We start from the raw sequence: 19,272 nt of genomic DNA on the forward strand, positions 1-19,272 counted from the left end.
AGCATTGGGCTTACCTTGTTTAGCAGATGTGCTGGAACGATGGAGAAGTCTCAATGGATTCGAATGATGAGCTTGGGGACCAGAGATCCTCTTTATACCCATCTTCTGGCCACTCCTATGGGAAGTGAGGCACCCCAGGAATGGTGAGTGACACAGTTACAATCTCCCTGAACAGGTGGCCTCTTCCAGCCCAAGATGCCTGACAAGTCAAATGAGATCCATATCTCACTTTTGTATCACTAGTTATTTTATGGAATGTAAACAGCTTAATGAAGGTGCTCCACCTAATGAGTAAGTTCCTGCTTTGTAGCGGTGCCTCACCTATTTGTGGGGGCTCTTGATGGGTGAAATATTCAAGGATGGGCTTTTTTAAGGGGAGTTGGTGGCTCCTGATAGGCAAATCAGTTTATATCCAGTCCAAATTATGACTGCACTTATTTACCCAGAAGCTGAGAGACACTGGTTGTGTAGTGTTTAGAACATTAGACAAGGACCTTGGAGATCAGGGTTCAAATCCCCTTTTGGCGATGAAGCTCACTGTTGTGAGCTTGGGCCAGCCAGCCGCTGCCTCTCAGCCTAACTTACCTCACAGGATTGTTGTGGGGATGAATTGAGGAGGGGGAGAACTATATATACTACGGTGCCTTGAGTTCCTGGAGATAAAGGAAGGATTCAAGATGTCAGTCAATCAAGTCTCTTCCCTGCTATTTTTATCTTTATCCAGCTAAGTTCTACCTAGAGTCAATCTATTGAAAACAGAGGATTTAAATTCATTGTAAATAGGACAAGCACTGCATTCTCTGTCCCGACAAGTGCAATCTGTTTCTACATGCACACACCAGGCTGTGTGAAAGAGTGTACACTTGTTAATTTGTACCACTCAACAATTGTGTACATTGATACATTGACTGTACAATAGGTGAATATTGTTGTTGTTGTTGTTTAGTCGTTTAGTCGTGTCCGACTCTTCGTGACCCCATGGACCACGCCAGGCACCTCTGTCCTCCACTGCCTCCCACAGTTTGGACAAACTCATGCTGGTAACCTCGAAAACACTATCCGACGAATATTACATTCGAATAATTTTGTGAATGTAGAGACTGTTTGTGTACATGAGTCCAGAGATTGTACAGTTGTTGAGGGTAATGTGTGGACACGCCATATCACCCCAGTTTTTGAGCAAAGCTGGCCTTGTGGCTCCAACATAATTCCAAGAAAATAGTAAAAATAAATAGACATTGCCAATTTTGTGGGATTATTTTCCAGCTTTGGTGATTTATAATATAGTATGAAACTAATGTGAGATAATATGAAACTACTGTTAAATGGAGTATTTTTTAAAGGACTGTGCACATACACACACATACACAAACACCCCAGTACAACTTGCAGCCTGATTTAGGGGTTTGGAGTGGCCCCAATCTGAACCAGGGCAATTTGGGGCTGACCTGATCCAGATCCAGATCTCAGACCAGACACAAACTGGGAGTCTTTCACAGTCTTTAATTGTGGTTTAACTCCCTAATTAAACATGTGAGCAGACAGGCACAGCCTGCTCCACGATGTCTGACCCCCTTGCAGTTTTAAAGCCCTGGATCACTCCAGCTGAACATGATCTGAACCAGGGTGATCTGTGGTTTCCTCAGCCTGCTCTAGTTGAATCCCATGTTGACCCAAATTGATCCAATTCAGTTCGAGATCTGGAATCACAGTCACACTTTAATGCTTTTGAATAACAGTTGCTCAAAATCACAAGAGGGGAGAGTGTTGTTGCATTAATGTCAATCTTCCACAAAACAAAAGGGGGACGCGGTAAGAGGATAGGACATTGAGTTTTTGCTTACATTATTCACATTGTCATCAAAAATATATGTATTTGCTCCCAAGCATATTTTCCAAAGATTAATGGGATATGTAGAAAGTTAATTTGTGATAGTGGTCTGCTTCCTTTTGATTTGAGAGAATGCAGCTGCCAATAACAGAAGGAGGTTATTCCAGACATTGCTTTATATTTTATTAGTTTAGCCAGTGTGGTGTAGTGGTTAGAGTGTTGGAGTAGGACCTGGGAGACCAGGGTTCAAGTCCCCACTCAGTCATCAAGCTCATAACTCGAAGGGTTGTTGTGATGATAAAATGTGGACGGGGAGAACTACATACAACCTTGAGCTCTTGAGAGGGAGAATGTGTTGTTGAGCTCGTGTCTACCTTTCACAGCACGAAAAAGTGAACACGGGGAAGAGGCTGGGACATTCAGTTTTTGCTAACATTATTCACATTGCTACAGATAATATGTGCACTTTGTGGTATTGCATTGCATGTTTACCAAGCATATTTTCAAAAGATTAATATTTAGGAAGATAATTTGGGATAATGGTCAACTTCATTTTTTATTTAGGAGAGTGCAGCTGCCCATTTAAGAAGGCAGTTATTCCAGACATTATTTTATAGTTTATTAGTTTATTCAATGTGGTGTATTGATTAGAGTGTTGGACTAGGACCTGGGAAACCACAGTTCAAATCCTCATTCAGTCATCAAGCTCTCTGGGTGATCTTGGGCCAATCATTCATTCTTAGCCTAGACTTCTTCATAATGTTGTTGTGAGGATATATATGCCACCTTGAGCTCTTGGAGGAAAAGTGGGATATAAATGCAACAGATAAACAAACAATGAATAAAATGAATGAATGAATGAATAACACAAAGCATATCTTTCAGCACATACAGATGATTGGCAAGTTTCTTCTTCTATGAGTAACCCAATTTGGGTAACTGTAAAGATGGTTTATTTAAATCCCCTCTTTGGATGACTTGTATTGGGGTCTACAAAACAAGGGACCTCCAATACGTTCGGTTTTAGCAACTAGAGAGATATGGAGTATATTGTCTCAGCAGTTACAATTTGGCCCAAATAGTCATGCTAAATTTACTTCATTCTGTAATCCAGATTTGAAGATAAAGAGGTGTGGAAGAAACGGACCGAATATGAGATGCATACATTAGATCACCTGTTTAGATGGAGAATTATTGCCTTTTCCTATTTTGCGGCTTAAATATACATGACAGGTGAGTGAAAAATTCAATTGCCAACATCTGCTGGGGTCTATTTATGGTCTATCTGCTTTAAAACCTTCACCACCTCACACTGTATTGGGGGGGATCATTGGATCCTTTTAGAATGCTAAATCCACATCTGTAGTTTATAAATGCTTTATGAATCTTTTAAAGATTCATGTTCAGGAACTCAGAGAGGCATGGAATTATAATGTGCCACACAGCCTAAACAATGGAAAATTGCCTTGGAATCTGAAGTATTTAAATTGTGTTTGATGCAGCAAAATTTAACATTATGAGTATGTTACTCCAAAATGTTTGTATAAAAAGTATAGAGGTTGTCACTTCTATACTGTCATCTTGGGGAGATGGGCCCTAGGACAGAAAGGAAGGGTAGGGTGTTTCCTTAAAAACACACACACACACACCAGTGGATATGGAGCCGTCTGAGTTTGTGGCATGTAGGAACCATCTAAATGACTGGTGGTGAGCATCAAACTCAGGGACCAAATGTGGGCCACAAAGACCTCTCTATGTGGCTCTCAGGACTTTCCCCAGACCACAGCTTTTATTCAGTGTTTTTCCCTGGTTGTGATGTGTCCTTGAACTCTGATCATGCCCTCTTACTTGCCGCAATGGAGGGTAGAGAGGGGCAAGTGGAAGTGTTTCGGTAGAAAGCAGCCGAGAACACAAAGATAAAATTCATATTTCTTCTTTTGTCCACTTTTACCTCTGAGCCTGCTTCCAACTGGCATGTGGCCCTTGAAATATTGCCTGGAAAGAGCAATGTTCTAAATATCTCATTCGTATATCTATATATCCTTATCTATATCTCTCTAGATATCATCTATATGATTGAGAGTGTTATGAAATCAACAAAGAGCGGTTCACCCAAGCTTGTTCTCTCTCCCTCTCTAAGGTAAAGGTAAAAGGTAAAGGGCCCCTGGACGTTAAGTCCAATCAAAGGCGACTATGGGGTTGCGGCTCTCATCTCACTTTTCAGGCCAAGAGAGCCAGTGTTTGTCCACAGAAAGCTTTTCCAGGTCATGTGGCCAGCATGACTAAACTGCTACTGGCGCACAGAGGACCGTGAGAAGTGCCAGAGCACACGGAAATTCCGTTTACCTTCCTGCCACAGCTGTATCTATTTATCTACTTGCACTGACATGCTTTTGAACTGCTAGATGGGCAGAAGCTGGGACAGAGCAATGGGAGCTCACCCCGTCACGTGGATTCGAATGGCCAACCTTCCGATCTATCTATCTATATCTGTATCTGTATCTGTATCTGTATCTGTATCTGTATCTGTATCTGTATCTGCATCTGCATCTATATCTATATCTATCTATATCTATATCTATATCTATCTATCATCTATCATCTATCATCTATCATCTATCATCTATCATCTATCTATCATCTATCTATCATCTATCTATCATCTATCTATATCTATCATCTATCTATATCTATCATCTATCTATGTATCTATCATCTATCTATCATCTATCTATCTATCATCTATCTATCTATATCTATCTATCTATCATCTATCTATCTATCTATCTATCTATCTATCTATCTATCTATCTATCATCTATCTATCTATCTATCTATCTATCATCTATCTATCTATCTATCTATCTATCTATCTATCTATCTAATCGATCTATCTATCATCTATCTATCTATCTATCATCTATATCTATCTATCTATCTATCTATCTATCTATCTATCTATCTATCTATCATCTATCTATCTATCTATCTATCTATCTATCTATCTATCTATCATCTATCTATCTATCTATCTATCTATCTATCATCTATCTATCTATATATCTATCTATCATCTATCTATCTATCTATCTATCTATCTATCTATCTATCTATCTATCATCAATCTATCATCTATCTATCATCTATCTATCTATCTATCATCTATCTATCTATCTATCTATCTATCTATCTATCTATCTAATCTAATCTTCTATCTATTTATGTGAAGTTTTAAATTCTTATAGCAAAACGTCTCAGCTTCCAGCTTCAACAGTGATTAAGTGATTAATCGTCTTAGTAATTGACTCCATCCTCCAGGAATGATGGCTAAATAATGATCAGCACTTGCAGCCTGAACTTTGAAAAAAGAGGGAGTGATAAATCTTAAGGCAATCTAGAGCTACATAGAATAGACTTGCCCTGCCACATTTTGGGAAGCCTTTCTGATGGTCTCTCCTTCCCTTGAAATGCCTTGGATCTTTGTTGCTTTTGGTTAAGTTCAGTCTCAACCCTCTTTCCAGGTCTCACCATCAACTTGGCTCATTGCATGACTGCATGTGTTAAACAACTTCCGTCTCTCAGCAATGTGTCTGGTGAAGGCAACAATTGGAGGACAACCCACACTGGAACTTGAATTATGACCTACATAGGTGCTTTGCCCACACATAGATGCAGAGAATGAAGACACAAAACAACAGTGCATGATTTAAATATGGGCCACAAATTCATAAGCCTGATATGCAGCATTCTTGACTAGTTCAAAGCAAAATCCCTAAACTTAAAGCAGGTATGAATGCACCCAAGGAGGAAAAGTCAATCAAAAGAGTCACAGGGGCTGGAAGAACTTTCCTCCACGGATCAAAGAAAGCTGCTTTATAGAGTCAGATCAATGGTCCATCTAGCTCAGTACAGTGGTACCTCAGGTTACAGATGCTTTAGGTTACAGACGCTTCAGGTTACAAACTCCGCTAACCCAGGTGCTACTGGAAGGAATTTTTTGTTTGTTTGTTTCCGCTAACCCAGAAATAGTACCTCAGGTTAAGAACTTTGCTTCAGGATGAGAACAGAAACCTTCACCAGACGGCGGCAGCATAGCAGCAGTGGAAGGCCCCATTAGCTAAAGTGGTATACCTCAGGTTAAGAACAGTTTCAGGTTAAGAACAGACCTCCAGAACGAATTAAGTTCTTAACCTGAGGTACCACTGTATTGTTTACACCAGTGATGCCAAACTTGGCCTTCCAGGTGTTTGGGGACTACAACTCCCATCCTCCCTAGGTAACAGAACCAGTGGTCAGGGTTGATGGGACTTGTAGTCCCAAAACAGCTGGAGGGCCAAGTTTGGCCATCACTGGTTTGGTCATCACACAGATCAACAGCATCTCACAAGGTTTCAGGTATGGGGCATTCCCATACCTCAAGCAGGTATACCATAAAACAGTGCTGGCCAATGTTGTGTCTACCAGATGCCCATGGACTACAACTCCTACCGTCTTGACTGATGACCATCCTGGCTGGGGACGGATGAAGTTTGTAGCCCCTGTCATATGGGGTTGGTTTGCGTACACCATGCTTTTCCACTCTGATTTACTCTGGGGTTGGCCATGGTCTTCCTGGGACTTTCCTTCAATTGACACTAAACCTGCTCAAGCCAGGATGTTGGACTGGGAATTGGGAACTGGGAATCCAGAGTTGTAATCCCCACTCAGTTATAATGCTCACTGAGTGACCTTGAGCCAGTCATCCTCTTTCATGGCTATTAGCTATGATGGCTAAGGTCCTCTTTCATGGCTGGAGGCAGTAATGCTTCTGAAAACCACCTGCTGGGAACTGCAGGAGGAGAGACGGCTCTTATGTTCAGGTCCTGCTTGTGAGCTTCCTGATGGGTCATTCGGTTGGCCACTGTGTAAATAGGATGCTGGACTAGATGGGCCTCTGGGTTGCTCCAGTAGGCTGTTGTTGTTGTTGATGCTGCTGCTGTTACAAGTTATTACCTGCCCTTTACTGTAAGGTCCCAAGGCAAGTTACAACAATTAAAGTACCACATTAATACTAATATATAATATCACAAAATATTAAAACCTCTGAAAAATTGCAAAAGTAAGTTGGGTCTTGAAAATATACATTTGTTCAGCATAAACCTACAACATAGTATTGTTGAATGAAGACAGCGAAAGGGTTGAGAGAACTGATTCGGGGACGTGGGATTATGATAGAGGCAACAGAGCAGGCACCAAACCACATATTGACCAGGTCTTTTTAAAATACAGTGGTACCTTGGATTAAGAACTTAATTCATTCTGGAGGTCCATTCTTAACCTGAAACTGTTCTTAACCTGAGGTACCGCTTTAGCTGATGGGGCCTCCCTCTGCCGCCGCACGATTTCTGTTCTCGTCCTGAAGCAAAGTTCTTAACCCAAGGTACTATTTCTGGGTTAGCAGAGTCTGTAACCTGAAGTGTCTGTAACCCGAGGTACCGCTGTAGTAATGGACAAAAACTTATAGGAGTGCTCTCTATTTGAAAGACAAAGTCAAATGCATGAATGGAAAGCTGAGCAACAGCCAATTACAAGTCCCCAGCTGTTTAGAGATAAGCATCTTCTCTCTGTATTCTTAACTATCAGGATGAACTTCCTCAACCACATTAAAAAAAACACACTTCTTGTAACTCGGACAGTTGCACCACTTGAAATCTCAGTGTAAGCTTCTGAGAACAGGGAGCTGCCTTATTTATTTGTTATCATGTTTATTTCAACTCCTCCACCGCCTCTTCCACTGGATTCCTTACCACTCCTTACCATGGTAGATTGCAAGGTTTTAAAAACACAGCATTAGAATCAGTTAAAGGAATATACAATCAGAAGGATGGAGTGGGTCACATATCTAATTTGGATGGCTTTTGAAAAGGATCCAGAAAATCTGTGGTACATAAAGCTATCAATGAAGACTGCCAACATAGCATATGCTTACAGACTGAGAGTTGTCACATGATTCATGAGTAAGGAAAGTGTCAATAATAATAATAATAATAATAATAATAATTTATTTATACCCCACCCATCTGGCTGGGTCCCCCCAGCCACTCTGGGAGGCTTCCAACAAAACACTAAAATACAATAATCTGGTCTAAGAGGCCAGAGTAAATAAAGTCTCCCTCTTGACCCCTCTCTCTTCTGGAAACAATATGGCCCTCTGGCTCCTGGTGCTATTCCCCTCCCCTCTCTTCCCTTGCCATGCGTTGCCTTGCCTGTACTCCCCATGACAATGACCTGGGACTGTATTGCATCTCAAACTCTGCCTTCCTTGGCAATCTTTTTGCTAAGAGGTCTATACTTTCTCTTAGATTGGGAGACTAGCCCCTAAGTAGATCCATGGGCATATGGCATTCTCGCCACTCTGGATGGTTCTATTAGGCAGCACAGCACTCTTCCACTCAGAACTGGTTGGTGGCTCTTATGACTGGTGCCAAACAGCTTTCACTTCAAATTCCAAGAGTGCCTGAGCTTTGTAGGGAATATAAAGTGGTGGCCTATTACTGGGGCTCCACAGAGTTCTCACCATCAGTGGGCCGTAGAAGGTACCTGAGAATGCTGGGTAGTGACTGTTCTAACCCATAGCTCACTATGTGAGTCCTTCAGAATGTGCCATGACTTGTATAGGCTTGGCCTAACTGCTGTGTAAATCACAATAGAATCCTTTTGTTAGGAGGCAGCATGACAGCAACAATGCACTTGCCACCATGTCACTCAGGACCTTGTCACACTTCGACTTGTCACTTGTTTTAATGTAGCATGAGGTTCCATAGACTGGAGCAAGCTTGGTCAGGTTCCTGATGATCATCAGATGATGATCTGTGCTCCGGATAATGACCAGGTGCATTATGCATCTGAACAAGCAGGTTGAGGCCAAGTGAGAATGGGCAGACATGGTTCAATCTGTTGAGAACCTCCAATTTAAAAGGACCCAGCGAAGAAGAGCGGTGGAAGAGCTCTCTCTGCTCTGAGACTTGGTGATAGACCATAGCTTAGTAATAAAGCATCTACTTTGTTTGAAGGAGATTCCAAGTTCCATCTCTGATGTGTTCAGGTAGGTCTTCAACCCTGAAGAGTTACTGCTGGTCAGCAAAGAAAGTAACAAGTAGATTAACCAATTGTCTGGTCCAGTGAAAGGCAGATTCCTGTGTGACCTAGTAGCCAGCTGGGCCTGAAGGGCATTGGAACTCCAGTTGGATTCTGATTGGTCAGGAGAGCAACCTGTGGCTATCCAGGTGTTACCCCTAATTCCCATCATCCCTGACCATTGAGTATGCTCTTTTTGGGGTGTTGGGAGCTGAAATTCAAAAGCTTCTGCATGGCACCCCATTAGCCACCACTGTTCTAATCACTAAACCAATCTTTAAGTGTTTTATGTGCTGCTCTGCTGAAGGATTAAGATGCCTTGATTTTTTTAAAAAAATAAAATAAACTGGGTGTAGGTCTACCCATGCATTTTTCTTTCTACTGACTCATTTTCAACAGTGAAAATGCTTTTAATTCAGGCAAGATCTCATTTCTTTCTTTACAACTTTCATCTCTGTTATGTTGGGCAAGGGCAGGATTGCTTAACTCCCACTTCAAGGGCCTGATCCACCATGCTTGCTGGGGCTGATGGGAGTTACAATCCAGTAACATCTAGAGGAACAAGAAGTTCTCCACACCTGACCTACATCGAACTCCTACAATTTTTCACACAGATTATCAGATTGGCTACTTTGAGTGCCCAATCAGAAAGCTTGGGCATATCTATGTGTAATAAATGAAGTGACGTTTGTTTGCTTGTTTGTATGTTATGGATCCTTAGTCATTTTTGTGTGATATGTTACTTTACCGTAAACAGCACCATGGACCTTTATGAAATCTTTAAACCACCCTTCATCAAACAAACAAACAAACAAATAAATAAATAAACAAACACTTCTCCCTGTCTGGAATGACTTACTGAAGCAACAGTTCTTCATTGCCATTGCCACCTGCAGTTCTGTGTTTTCCCACAATGGGGCAGTCACACACACAAACAGAGACACAAACATACACTTGAATGCTTCTCTTTGTGTATCTGAAACAATACTACCCAATCCCACTGCCTCCCCCCAGAGGGTGCTACCACCAGAGCCACACCTAGGTTCCCTTGCAACCTCTACAAGGAGGTGTGTTGGTGCCCTCCATTCCCCACTAGTCCCTTGTACCCTTGGCAAGGCTCTCTCCATCTTCCTTAATGAGTTTTGCACCCCCTGGACCTGTGACCTTGGTGGGGGCCAATTTGGCCAATCCCTCAGTATGCCCCTAGCTACCAGCTACTCTGGGAACCACCAGTTGGTGAAGAGGAGGGTCAGAACTTTCTTTCTTAAGAAGGCTGCCTTCTGCAGTTCTTTGGTTTTCCACATGGGGCAGTGACACACGGGGGAGGGTGAGATGGGGGGAGATTAATGCCTCTCATTATGTATCTGAAACAACACTACCCAGCGCTACCCAAGCATCTTCATTGTTAGGGGAACCCAAAGGTCTGGATAAGTGCCCAAAAAACTTTAGAAGAAAAAGAGGGGACCCAAAGAAAAACCCCAGAAAAAATGCATTAAAAAATGCAGTGAGGATTGCAAATGCCCTGCAGGTGTGAATACTATCAGTTGAAGTGTGAGAGAGAAAAGAAATAATGGATAGATGGGAGAAGAAAATGGAATTTCCTGCATGAGATCATGGCTGGCAGGCATCCTGAACAGGAATGATCCACAGAGCAAGTTCTTGTTGCTGTTCCTACCAGGGATGGAGGACATTTTTTGAAGCAACCAGATCAAGTCTGTCAGTCTTGGGTATGTACAGTGGTACCTCGGGTTAAGTACTTAATTCGTCCCGGAGGTCCGTACTTAACCTGAAACTGTTCTTAACCTGAAGCACCACTTTAGCTAATGGGGCCTCCCGCTGCTGCTGCTGCGCCGCCGGAGCACGATTTCTGTTCTCGTCCTGAAGCAAAGTTCTTCACCTGAAGCACTGTTTCTGGGTTAGTGGAGTCTGTAACCTGAACTGTATGTAACCTGAAGCGTGTGTAACCTGAGGTACCACTGTACATGGATCAGAAGCTTCATGTCAACTGGGTTCAACACTTTTCTGAGGCCCTATCCTGAGAGCAGTAGCATGTTCAGAGTGATGAGAGTTATTCAGAGGCCCCTGTTCACCTCACGGAACTATGATTCCCAGAGCTCCTGGGAAGATGGATTGATAGTTAAACCACTCTGCCAATGCTAGTCCTATGAGGGGAGCAGGGATCTCCCAATGGCAAACTGCGGCTCCCAAGAGTCTTTGGTGGAAGGCATGACTGCTTAAAGTGGCATGATACAGTGCAGATGGGCACCTGAATTTTAGGAATGGAGATTCATTTCAAACAACTGCCTGCGGAAATGCATGTTTTACACAGAAATTGTGGCAAAAATGCTTATTATGGGCGCTGGGAAAGTGTACAAAAGCATACAAAAATGAGTATTTTAGGGTAAGGTGCATACAGTTGAAATGAATGTTTATATATACAGAAAGTGGGATTGATTGAGTGATTGGATGGAATGGTTTATGAGTAAACATATCTGAAATTAACATTTCCTGTTATTCTGCTCTTTGTACAGAGATTTGCATAAAGAGTTAATCTTCCCCCTGTAATGATTTCATCTGGAACATACTGTTACGATATAGAAGCAATGCAGCTGCAAACTGCTAGCTTGAAACATAATGGGAATGTTGGGACTGCCCGTGGGAAACAGAGGGACAGTCAATTCACAGTGCGAAGCACCGGAATTAGCTCAGAGTGTAATATGAGCTCTTCCATTTGTTCCTGTCCAGGAAGTGCAGGAAGTGTTTGCCACTAGACTGCTGGAGTTTGAAGAGAGCAGTCATGTTTTTTGTAATGCTGCAAAGACAGAAATAAAGGCATGTAAATACGTTTCTGTCTATCTCTTTCCCCTGCCGGGGGGAGGGGGGGCAGGAAAGAGGGGGGGTGTTCTTCTCACGTTTGAGAAGAATCGCCTATCGCGACCTAGCCTGGATCTTGCTGGGGAATGCAGCCAGGGAGGTCAACAGGGAATCAAGCCGGGTGCCTGGGATTGCTGCCAGTTTCTCCTGATAAAGGCTTGATTTCCGACACATACATCTATGGAAAGCTGTCTGGTTTTCATAAACTCGAATTCGATAATTAATTTATTTCGACAGCCGTCTGTCACAGTAACTTGAGTGTCCTGGATTCCTAAAGAGGGTTGCTAGCAGCAGGTTTTAATTTAAGTACTATTACTTGTGAAATGTTGCCTCCTTGGCCATACCTATCAAATAGCATGATTACTTAGATCAGGAGTGAGGGATTGGATCCATCCTTCAGGCCGGAACCTTAATCCCCTGTCCATGCAGACCAACTTTAGCAGGTGGGTGTGGCTGCTGCCATGAAGCTACAGGGGCTATCACTCAAGGTTAGATCATTTGCTTTCAATGCAGAACATCCTGGGTTCAGTTCTGGGGAAACAGTTGTGTCTGCAAACCTGGAAAACTAGACCATGAGGACAATACTGAGCTAGATGGACCAAGGGCATGACTCAGTATAACACAGCTTCTTTTGTTCAAAAAGCCTTGCTGTTGGTGCCAATCAACCAATCAGCAGTTACAGAGTAGGGCTGCCATATTTTGAATAGCAAAAAAAGAGGACACATCTGCCAACTTCTGCTTTGAACTATGGATCGCTGTGACGACTTTCATTTTAAATACCCCTACTGTCAGGGAATGGGCTGAAGAGGGGGGGCTGGGAATTCTCCCCTCAGCTTCTTTCAGAAGAGGAAGGTGAGTGGGAAGATTCACACACAACCCTTTCTCCATCAGCTTCAAGAGGAGAAGGAGACAGGGTTGGTTTACAACTGTATGAAGAACTGCCAAGCAGGGCTGTCTTAAGCATATGCAGCACCGGGGTGCAAAGATCCCCCCGGCACCACCGCCCCAGGTTGCCCAGTCCCAGGTGCTCAGAGCTGGCCAGCCTCCTCAGCATCTCACTGGCTTGGTAGCCTCCAAACTTGCAGCGCAGAGCCGGGGGCAGCAGAAAAGTCGGCTACAGCGCTCTAACCGACAGGTGGGCTCTTCCCTGGACTCAACTCTCGGACCCCGGTCTCTCGGCTTGGCACCCCAAGAGCCTGGTGCCCGGGTGCCCCACACCCCTAGTCCCTATGGGTAAGACTGCCCTGCTACCAAGCTACGAGATAGTGAGAGTGAGGGGGAAAGTTGGAAAGCAGCCAGCAGACACATCCTTAGAGAGTTTGGGAACTCCTCCTTCTCCAAGGACTCACTGATCACTCAGAATTCAAGAACAAAGGACGCTGCGGAGTTTGCATCCTGTGGTGTCCCATAGAATCACAGACTGTTGTTGGAGGAGGAAAGGGAGGGGCTCAGAGTGAGCAACATCCTAATGGCATTCAAGACTAGATTCTTTGTTCTGATCCACAGTTACTGAATGAAACCATAAATATGAACTTCCTTGTTCCTTTTTTGATCCTGGAGGCTGCTGGGATGAGGAGAAAATCCCTCAAGCCTGACACCTACTACAGTGATACCTCAGGTTACAGATGCTTCAGGTTACAGACGCTTCAGGTTACAGTCTCTGCTAACCCAGATATAGTACCTTGGGTTAAGAACTTTGCTTCAGGATGAGAACAGAAATCATGTGGGTTGCAGCACAGCAGCAGCGGGAGGCCCCATTAACTAAAGTGGTACCTCAGGTTAAGAACAGTTTCAGGTTAAGAATGGACCTCCAGAACGAATTAAGTTCTTAACCTGAGGTACCACTGTATATGTAGGCTATACAAGCTGTGATATATTGGAAGTAGCAATGTTATTAACTTCAAAGAGCCTGCCAGAGTACAGTCGCAGGTGCCACAACTACAAATGTTCATGTGACCACGACACTGGCCTACAGCCGCCGCTCTCATTGGCCCCGTTCCATTCATGAAAAAATGGTCAGGGGTAGAAGCATGACACATGGGGCTTTTACAATTGTTTTTATTTTAAAAAAATCTTGGGTTACTATAAACCAAGCAAACAAACCAGAAACCCCGGACATTTTGCCAAATTTTTTAAAAAATCTGCCTGGTCAGAAATTTTAATCCTGAGATGCAGTGGTACCTCGGGTTAAGTACTTAATTCATTCCGGAGTTCCATTCTTAACCTGAAACTGTTCTTAATCTTTAGCTAATGGGGCCTCCTGCTGCTGTCGCGCTGCCGGAGCATGCTTTCTGTTCTCATCCTGAAGAAAAGTTCTTAACCTGAAGCACTATTTCTGGGTTAGCGGAGTCTATAACCTGAAGCGTATGTAACCTGAGGTACCACTGTAGAGGACGTGTCCGGGGGAAACAGGATATGTGGCAGCTCTTTGAAGTCCATTTGCAGGTGTGGTTTTGATTCAAATAGCAGCTGCAAATGGACATTTCTCCCCGCTGCAAAGAGTGCGCAGAGAGGGCTAAATTTTCAGACTTGACTTGAATCTATACTGTGGATGCAACTGAACAGTGGTTTTAATTGACTGTACTGATGAGCTGATCAGCATTGGCTGCAAACTCCAATTGACTGCAGTAATAACTGCCCAAGAGCTTGCTGTTGACAGTGGTCATCTGGTTGGTGCTGTCAGAGAGCCCTGCTTTTGAAGCAAGCTCAGGGAGCTCATGTGAAGACTCCAGATTATTCCTAGGCAACCATGTCTTTGCGTGTGCCACCTCTGATATCACATATGAAGGCAGGTGTGGGTGTGGCTTAGAGATAATCATCATAATATTTTATACCCCGCTCATCTGGCTGGGTTTCCCCAGCCACTCTGGGCGGCTTCCAGCAGAACATTAAAATACAATGATTCATCAAATATTAAAAGCTTTCTTAAACAGGGCTGCCTTCAGATGTCTTCTAAAAGTTAGATAGGTAAATGTACCCCTGCCCGTACGGGCCAGCCATGTCCGACTCTAGGGTTGCACCCTCATCTCGCTCAAGAGGCCAGGAGCCAGCGCTGTCCGGAGATACTTCCGGGTCACGTGGCCAGCGTGACTAAACGGCATCTGGCGAGCCAGCACCAGCGCCACACACGGAAAGGCCATTTACCTTCCCACTATAAAGCGGTACCTATTTATCTACTTGCACTTAGGGGTGCTTTCGAACTGCTAGGTGGGCAGGAGCTGGGACTGAATGACGGGAGCTCACCCCACCGTGGGGATTCGAACCACCGACCTTGCAATCAGCAAGTCCTAGGCACTGAGGTTTACCCACAGCGCCACCCATGTCCCTAAGTCAGATAGTTGTTTATTTATTTGACATCTGATGAGAGGGCATTCCACAGGGTGGGCTCCACTACCGAGAATGCCCTCTGCCTGGTTCCCTGTAAGTATACTTCTCGCAGGGAGGGAACCGCCAGAAGGCCCTAGGCGCTGGACCTCGGTGTCTGAGTAGAACGATGGGGGTGGAAACACTCCTTCAGGTATACTGAGCTGAGGCTGTTTAGGGCTTTAAAGGTCAGCACCAACACTTTGAATTGTGCCCAGAAATGTACTTGGTGCCAATGTAGGTCTTTCAGGACTGGTGTTATGTGATCTCGGAGGCCATTCCCAGTCACCAGTCTAGCTGCCGTATTCTGGATTAATTGTAGTTCCCAGGTCACCTTCAAAGGTAGCCCCATGTAGAGTGCATTGTAGTAGTCCAAGCGGGAGATAACCAGAGCATGCACCACTCTGGCGAGAGAGTCTGTGGGCAGGTAGGGGCTCATCCTGTGTAGCAGATGGAGCTGGTAGACAGCTGCCCTTCCCCACAGGCCAAACTGGGACCTATACCACATCCAACCTATACATCTGGGGGGAATTTTCCAAAGGCGGTGCTTTGTCCTGGATGTTAGGCAAGTCAATCAAAAAATCACAGGTTTGGGGGTTCCTTGTTTTTACTTTTTGAAATATGTCAACACTAATATAATGTTAGGTGGCTGACTGTGGCTAGGGCAATATCTGAAGAGCCATTTTTGTTGTAGGCAGTTGTGCTGACACAGGAAACATGCGCTACAGTCTCAGGAGTCAACCATCTCCTTTTGCTGAATGTGCCGGATAGGTGAAAGGCCCATAGTCATAATTAACCAACTAAAGCTCTATTGCCATATAGTGAGAACCAGAGAGGGCATCAACTAAATAATGTGTTCATTGAGAAATTGAGTCTTTTTGTGACATCCTGGAGTAATAAGATACAGGATAATGTAAGCCCCTTTGGGTCTGTTAGAACCTTGTGATAGTAATCTTTAGGACTGATTCTGCTTTGGAAATGTGTTCCTATAAATATGTTCCTATAAATGTTGTTCTAGATAATCCCTTCTACTTTTATTTAATTTTATTTTGCATCTGTTATTATTCAGTCTGTTAGGTGTGATGGCCTGGGAATCCGATTCAGAGGCTGAACCGGAGGAATCCCAGCCTGCACAGGAGTCCCCGCCTCCAGGGCCGGCTGAACTGGGGCAGGGCCTTGATTCTGAAGCGCCTGCACCTGTGCCGGATCCTCAGGAGCAGGCACCAGGTGAATCCACTCTGGCTCCAGAGGTGGTTGAGGACTCAGTGCCTACAGGTGAGTCTCCCCCTGGGCCCAGTAACCCTTCAGCCTCTTCTGAACTGCAGAGGCTCAGGGCAGAGAGGCGAAGGGAACTGGTTTCTCCCAGGAGGAGTGCTCGCCTTAAGGCCAGGAGAGGCGGATCTCCTGGGGGCCGGGACCACCCCTGGCCTCAGAGAAGATAAAGGCTAGTCAGCCCGGTCCCAGGTTGCGGGAGCAACGTAGTTGATGAGCTGTTTCGGCCAGCATCCAGTCCTGTTTCCCCCAGAGTTCCTGTCCTTGCCTGGTTTCCCGCTGTGGACCCCGCTTCACTGCCGACCCTCAACTCAGGTCCTGGCCCCCGCCTCACGGTAACCTCCCGCCTGGACCAGCACATTAGGTTTTATTAAGAATAAATATATGAAATGAAAGAAATTTTCTTGTCACAATGGATATATGTGACTTCCTGGTTCAGAGGTGGGTTCAACAAATGTCAAGAAACAAGAACAGAGGACAGCTGGTCTCTGTGTGCCCTATGGGCTTCCTAGAGGCATCCGATTGGCCACTGAAGGGAACAGGTTGTCCGGACAGTTGGGCCTTTGGTCTGATCCAGCTGGGCTCTTCTTACACAGAAAGAAGGAAAAACTCAATAGTGGTTATTTAATTCTCAAGAAAGCTTTATTATCTCCCATGCAGTAGTGGAGACTGAAACAGGAAACTGTAGGGGCATACTGTCAATACCGCTTCAGCATAAATAAACATTTCTTTCTTTCTTGGACAATAAAACATTGAACTTGCAATAACAAACCAACAAAATGAAATGCAGAAGATACAAGCAAGGGATTGTGACTGAGACGGAGGAGAAGGCATGCAACATGCAAAGCTGTTCCACATTAAGGTGGGATTTCACATCAAGGAGAAATAAACTGGCACTTCGGTCTCATTTTCCTTCTGGAAGAACACATTGTTGAAGCAAAGGACGTAGAAGACTTTTACTTGTGGCTGGGTGGCCATTGGGAAGATTGCTTGGTCTGGGATAGGCCAGGTGGGAGGCAAACAGGTTGCTTTGTCTGCATGGAGCCCCCACTGGACCCTCCTCCAATGCAGCTCCCAGAACCTTGGCCACCTCCTCCACTACTGCCTCCTGATACAATAATAGTCTGGCCACCTGAGCCACCACCAGAACCTCCTCCAATGCAGCAGCCAGAGCTCTGGCCACCTGAGCCACCACCACCACCAGAGCCTCCTCCAATGCAGCTGCCAGAGCTCTGCCCACCACCACTACTTCCACCACATGGGACTATGATGGTCTGGCCACCTGAGCCACCACCAGAACCTCCTCCAATGCAGCTGCCAGAGCTCTGGCCACCTGAGCCACCACCAGAGCCTCCTCCAATGTAGCCGCCAGAGCTCTGGCCACCACCACCGCCACTACTTCCACCACATGGGACTATGACGGTCTGGCCACCTGAGCCACCGCCACCACCACCAGAGCCTCCTCCAATGTAGCCACCAGAGCTCTGGCCACCAGAGCCTCCTCCAATGTAGCCGCCAGAGCTCTGGCCACCAGAGCCTCCTCCAATGCAGCCGCCAGAGCTCTGGCCGCCAGAGCCTCCTCCAATGTAGCCACCAGAGCTCTGGCCACCAGAGCCTCCTCCAATGTAGCCACCAGAGCTCTGGCCACCGCCACTACTTCCACCACATGGGACTATGATGGTCTGGCCACCTGAGCCACCACCACCACCAGAGCCTCCTCCAATGCAGCCGCCAGAGCTCTGGCCACCTGAGCCACCACCTCCTCCAATGTAGCCGCCAGAGCTCTGGCCACCAGAGCCTCCTCCAATGCAGCCGCCAGAGCTCTGGCCACCTGAGCCACCACCCCCTCCAATGTAGCCACCAGAGCTCTGGCCACCTGAGCCACCACCTCCTCCAATGTAGCCGCCAGAGCTCTGGCCACCAGAGCCTCCTCCAATGCAGCCGCCAGAGCTCTGGCCACCTGAGCCACCACCTCCTCCAATGTAGCCGCCAGAGCTCTGGCCGCCGCCACCACCACTACTTCCACCACATGGGACTATGATGGTCTGGCCACCTGAGCCACCACCACCACCAGAACCTCCTCCAATGCTGCTGCCAGAGCTCTGGCCACCACAACCAATAGATTGACCACCCATTCCACCACCACCACCAGACCCTCCTCCCATGCTCTGGCCACCACTGCCCTGGCCACCACTGCCCTGGCCACCCCCTGATCCTATAATCTTAACTCCACCAGAGCTTCCACCTCCTCCTCCCCCTCCCCCTCCACCACCAGATCCCCCACCGATAATCTTAACTCCACCAGAGCTTCCACCTCCTCCTCCTCCCCCTCCACCACCAGATCCCCCACCTATAATCTTAACTCCACCAGAGCTTCCACCTCCTCCTCCCCCTCCCCCTCCACCACCAGATCCCCCACCGATAATCTTAACTCCACCAGAGCTTCCACCTCCTCCTCCTCCCCCTCCACCACCAGATCCCCCACCTATAATCTTAACTCCACCAGAGCTTCCACCTCCTCCTCCTCCTCCCCCTCCACCACCAGATCCCCCACCGATAATCTTAACTCCACCAGAGCTTCCACCTCCTCCACCTCCTCCTCCACCACCACCACCAGATCCCCCACCTATAACCTTAACTCCACCGGAGCTTCCACCTCCCCCTCCCCCTCCACCGCCAGATCCCCCACCAATAATTTTAACACCTCCTGATCCTCCTCCACCCCCACTGCTACCCCCTCCACAGCATATCCCTCCTCCACCACCACCAGATCCCCCACCTATAACCTTAATCCCACCGGAGCCTCCCCCTCCCCC

General features: G+C 45.8%; 2 protein-coding genes and 2 long non-coding RNA genes across 5 annotated transcripts in view; 2 read left to right on the forward strand and 2 right to left on the reverse strand.

The window, feature by feature from the left end:
- LOC309358616 (uncharacterized protein) overlaps positions 1 to 104 on the reverse strand; it is a 24,414-nt gene extending 24,310 nt beyond the window's left edge. The window contains exon 1 of the mRNA XM_081891970.1: positions 15 to 104. The gene's annotated coding sequence lies outside the window, so the exon portion shown is untranslated. The remainder of the gene's footprint in view (positions 1 to 14) is intronic.
- LOC309358802 lies at positions 42 to 5,795 on the forward strand. Its single transcript, XR_014163616.1, has 3 exons — positions 42 to 143; positions 2,946 to 3,064; positions 5,353 to 5,795. It is a non-coding gene; the product is annotated as an uncharacterized lncRNA (long non-coding RNA).
- A 2,172-nt stretch (positions 5,796 to 7,967) lies between these two features.
- Positions 7,968 to 9,652, forward strand: LOC309358813. Of its 2 annotated transcripts, none has more exons than XR_014163630.1 (2): positions 7,968 to 8,915; positions 9,419 to 9,652. It is a non-coding gene; the product is annotated as an uncharacterized lncRNA (long non-coding RNA). The 2 variants fall into 2 exon arrangements; XR_014163631.1 differs by having other exon boundaries at positions 9,424 to 9,652.
- A 7,424-nt stretch (positions 9,653 to 17,076) lies between these two features.
- LOC309358596 (uncharacterized protein) lies at positions 17,077 to 18,696 on the reverse strand. Its single transcript, XM_081891935.1, has 4 exons — positions 18,468 to 18,696; positions 18,105 to 18,287; positions 17,757 to 18,032; positions 17,077 to 17,663 (listed from the first exon to the last, which is right to left on the reverse strand). The coding sequence occupies exons 1-4, from the start codon at positions 18,619 to 18,621 to the stop codon at positions 17,413 to 17,415; spliced, it is 864 nt and encodes a 287-aa protein (XP_081748061.1). The 5' UTR covers positions 18,622 to 18,696; the 3' UTR covers positions 17,077 to 17,412.
- Between the last annotated feature and the right edge of the window lie 576 nt (positions 18,697 to 19,272).

This window comes from Podarcis melisellensis, assembly GCF_964234715.1.
Source record: "Podarcis melisellensis genome assembly, chromosome: 16".
Taxonomy (NCBI): Eukaryota; Metazoa; Chordata; class Lepidosauria; order Squamata; family Lacertidae; genus Podarcis; species Podarcis melisellensis.

Excerpts from the sequence above, each read along its gene's own strand:
- LOC309358596 (XM_081891935.1), bottom strand. The coding sequence starts at position 18,621 with ATGGGAGGAGGGTCTGGTGGTGGTGGTGGAATGGGTGGTCAATCTATT. Across the intron at positions 18,288-18,467 it reads ATGTGGTGGAAGTAGTGGTG|GTGGCCAGAGCTCTGGCGGC; the intron begins GTGGCGGCGGCC and ends GTGGTGGCTCAG. Across the intron at positions 17,664-17,756 it reads TGGCAGCTGCATTGGAGGAG|GCTCTGGTGGTGGTGGTGGC; the intron begins GTTCTGGTGGTG and ends GCATTGGAGGAG.